Source organism: Tupaia chinensis, unplaced genomic scaffold (assembly GCF_000334495.1).
Source record: "Tupaia chinensis unplaced genomic scaffold, TupChi_1.0 Scaffold000074_1, whole genome shotgun sequence".
NCBI classification, from domain to species: domain Eukaryota; kingdom Metazoa; phylum Chordata; class Mammalia; order Scandentia; family Tupaiidae; genus Tupaia; species Tupaia belangeri.
The window spans coordinates 1,978,323-1,982,091 of NW_006159534.1; the positions used below are offsets into that span (position 1 = coordinate 1,978,323).

At 46.5% G+C, this 3,769-nt stretch overlaps 1 protein-coding gene across 1 annotated transcript in view; it reads left to right on the forward strand.

Moving 5' to 3' along the window:
* Positions 1-2: 2 nt before the first annotated feature.
* QSOX1 (quiescin sulfhydryl oxidase 1) overlaps positions 3-3,769 on the forward strand; it is a gene marked incomplete at its 5' end in the record, with an annotated part of 50,300 nt that continues 46,533 nt past the window's right edge. Inside the window, one exon of the mRNA XM_006142376.3 lies at positions 3-48. Coding sequence (XP_006142438.3) covers positions 3-48 — 46 coding nt within the window. The remainder of the gene's footprint in view (positions 49-3,769) is intronic.

Below are 3,769 nucleotides of genomic sequence, written 5' to 3' on the forward strand. Positions count from 1 at the left end.
GCATCGCCTTCGCCCCGACGTGGAAGGCGGTGGCCAACGACGTCAAAGGTGAGCAACCGACCGCCCCCGGTGCCCCGCCGCTCTGACCGCTCTATTCAATCGGGCCGGGCTGACCGCTCCCCGCTTCCCGGGGGTGCGCTCCCCCCTTTCGTCGCCTCGGCCCACCTTCCTCCCTGCCGGTCCCACGTCCCCACTTTCACAACCATCACACTATTTGTGGCTCTCGCCCCTTGTCTTTTTCCTCCTGGCCGGCATCCTGAGCTTGTCTCCCCTCTACGCGGCCCGCGCCCCAGACTTGCCCTGGTGGCCGGGTTCATCCGCTGTGGGTACTGCTCCCATTCCTGCAAGGGTCTCCCTTGCGCCTCCTCAGCTCCCCTGACACCTGATGGCGTCGGCTTCCTCCAGTCCAGCCCGATGCCAGTCCCCTTCTACTCCCCCAGGGACCCATGAATAAGGCCTTCCTGCTTCATTCACTGGCTGTCCTGGGTCAGTTCAGGGAAGAAAAGGGAACTGACATTCATCCTACCACCCCGGGCTGGGTGACCCAGCTGGTACAGACTTCCCTTCTCATCTGTCTTTGGGGATGTCGCACTCACCTGGCGACGTCTTCTTGTCCCCCTTCCAGGCTTCTCCTGACTTTTTGTCCCTAGCTCCTTAGCTTCTAGGCCACATCTCTTCTCTCTTCCCCTTGTCCCTAAGTCCTTCCAGATCCTTATGTTTAACCCCTTGATAAACCCAGAGGCCTGCCTGGAGGCGGCCCTTTGGTGTGCATTGGGCATGCTCGGGGTTCCCTTTCACTGGTTTGGGCTCTTAGGCTGTCCATATTCCCTTGATTCGAGGGCACCATCAGTTGTGAGACACACGATTCATTTAATGACCACCTGAGAGGTAGGGAGATAAAACCAATGAATGTATATAGAGATTGTAAGATGTACCCTATTAGATAAATGCCAAAATTTGTAAAAACTGAAGACTCAGAGCTGAGGAAATATGGTAATAATAGTAATTACATTTACCGCGCGCTTATTTTTCATGTCAGACACCTTAGTAAGTGCGGGTCAGGCTTAGCTCATCGTTTCCTGTGCACCATGTAAGACCCCTGTGGTGTCACGCCTCCACCTAACCCAGCGGTGCTGTCTGAGGGGCAGAAGGGGTCTGGCATTAGTGCTTTGTTCCTGATTTGTGGTCGCCCCATTGAGCTACTTCGTGATGAGAACCGTGGGCATCTCAGGGAATAGGCTCTTGCTAGAAAAGGAGAACTGAAGCTGTCATCCCCTTCCGTGCTGTCTCGGCAGCTTGTGGTAGAACAGCGCTTTTGTAGATGTCCGTTTTCAAACACGGCCTCCGTCATCCCTTGAGCAGCTTACAAAGTGGTTACTGACTTGGCTAGATGGGATGATGTGTATGTATTTTAGCCATAAGGTCCTGGAAAGTTATCATCAAACAAAACATACACACTTCTTTTTTTTTTTTTTTTGGTTTAATTATTTCGTTCATAAGAGAATGCACTCATTTTTTTTTTTTTGGTTTAATTATTTCGTTCACAATAGTATGCACACGTGCACAGGAGAAAGAGAAAAGCACCCTTGACAGGGTCTCATCATGCCACAATCCCCTCCCCAGCCCTCTAGCTGATCAGGAGCCTGGGCACGCACACCTGGGCTTGGTGTGTTTTCAAGCTGACCTCGGCATCCAGACCCACAGTCAGCCAAGTGGCTTCCAGCCCTCCAGTTCAGGTGGCTCCCGACTGTGCCACCAGGCTGGGCCAGAATTGACAACTCTTTCATCTCCAGTTGACACTTGCCCACATGACTCTCTTGTCCCATCACCGTGCGGTGCAGTTTCAGAGCAGCTTTCATACTGTTTAGTGCTGTCACACATCTGGGCAGGGCAGGAGGCAGGATGAACGGTGACAGTAACCTGAAATACCTAAGGGGAGCCAATCTCAGGGGTCATGGCAAGTCTGAACATCATTCAGCTCCCCAGTTAGTTTCCTCTTTGAGGTGATAAGAACTCTTTAGTAGCTACAGATGAACTCATTCTAGAACATTCTTCCATCTCAAGAGTCCTGAGCAAAAAAAGTTAGCTTCGAGCTGACTCATGTCTTTGGCCTCTTGCAACCCAGAGTTTTCCTAGGACATGCATAACCAAATCCTGAGCCAGCCAGCTCCTGGATGAGGATTCCCATCCCGGTGCTTGAGAGGACAGTAGATCAAAATTTAACCTCTGGCAGGAACCAGCAGTTAGCGTAATAGCTGTGTCGCTGGATTCCCACCTAGTCGACTGCGGTTCGCGTCCCGGACCCAGTGGCTTAAAACTCACTCCAGGCGCGTGTGCGTGCATGCCCAAGATCCCGAGAGGAGAATGGAGGAGAAGGGATTGCAGCGTGACCATCCCCCTGGGGGGTGATTTCTCGCTTTCTGTCTCTATGTCTCTCTCTGTCTGTCTGGCGAGCGCATGCGCCCTGTAGCGAAAAACCTCTCCAAAAAAAAAAACAAAAACCAACAAAATTTAACCTCTGAGGACCATCAGTTAGCGTAACGGTTATGTCGCTGGACTCCCACGTAGTCAACCACGGTTCATGCCCCGAACCCGGTGGCTTAAACTCATGCTGGGCTCATATGTGCGTGCATGCTCAAGATCCCGAGAGGAGAATGGAGGAGAAGGGATTGCAGCGTGACCATCCCCCTGGGGGGTGATTTCTCGCTTTCTGTCTCTATGTCTCTCTCTGTCTGTCTGGCGAGTGCATGCGCCCTGTAGCGAAAAATGTCTCCAAAAAAAAAAAAAAAAAAAAAAAAACCCACAACATAAAGGTATATAGCTTTTAGTAAAATCACCTATACACTAATATAACACTAATATAATAATGCATTATGTGTCTTACTAAGGCACTTAGATTTTTAGAAAGAAATAATAACATGAGATTCTAGATGATGGTATATGGAAAATATTTACATTTAAAATATGCTGTAAATAAAGATAATGAATAAAAGACCGACATGGTCATCTAACATGACTTATTTTATGTAAACAAATTACATGAACTGAACAAAGTTCCTCAATATGTACATTCAATGAACTCAACAAGATCATTTAGTTTAATACCTTAAGGAAAATAATATCTTAGATTCAAGTGTTTATAAATCTAGTTTAACTTATAAACTTACTAGTATTAAATATATGTGTATCTAAATATTACTATGAACTCTTTGAAACAAGAGTACAACTCTGAGCATTGTATAAGCTTGGTTTTTAACTTATTTGAAAATAATTTCAAATTTTCAGTAAAATGGTATGAACGAAAATAAATACAAAATACAAAATTAATATAAATAATATAAATAAATATAAATATAAAATTATTTATTATCAATTACTCATCTTGTTAAAAGTGGAGAGCCCCTCAGGTTGGTTCCTATGTCCCTTCGATATGCTTTCATTTTTATTTATTTATTTTTTTTTTGGCCATAGGGCACATGCGCTCACTGGAAAGTCACACAGAGAGGGAAAGTGAAAAATCACCACCGTGGGGGAATGGCCCTTCTTCCATCACTTCTCCTCCATTCTCCTCTGGGGATTTTGGGCACACATGAACACGTGGCCAGAATGATTTTTAAAGCCACTGAGTCCAGGATTCGAGGTGTGGTCAACCATGTGGGAGTCCAGTGCTCTAAATACCACACCACCTGCTGGCCCCAACAACTTCCTTTCTTACATAACAAGATTTTTTTTTTTTTTTTTTTTTTTTTTTTGGGGGGTTTTTTTTCTC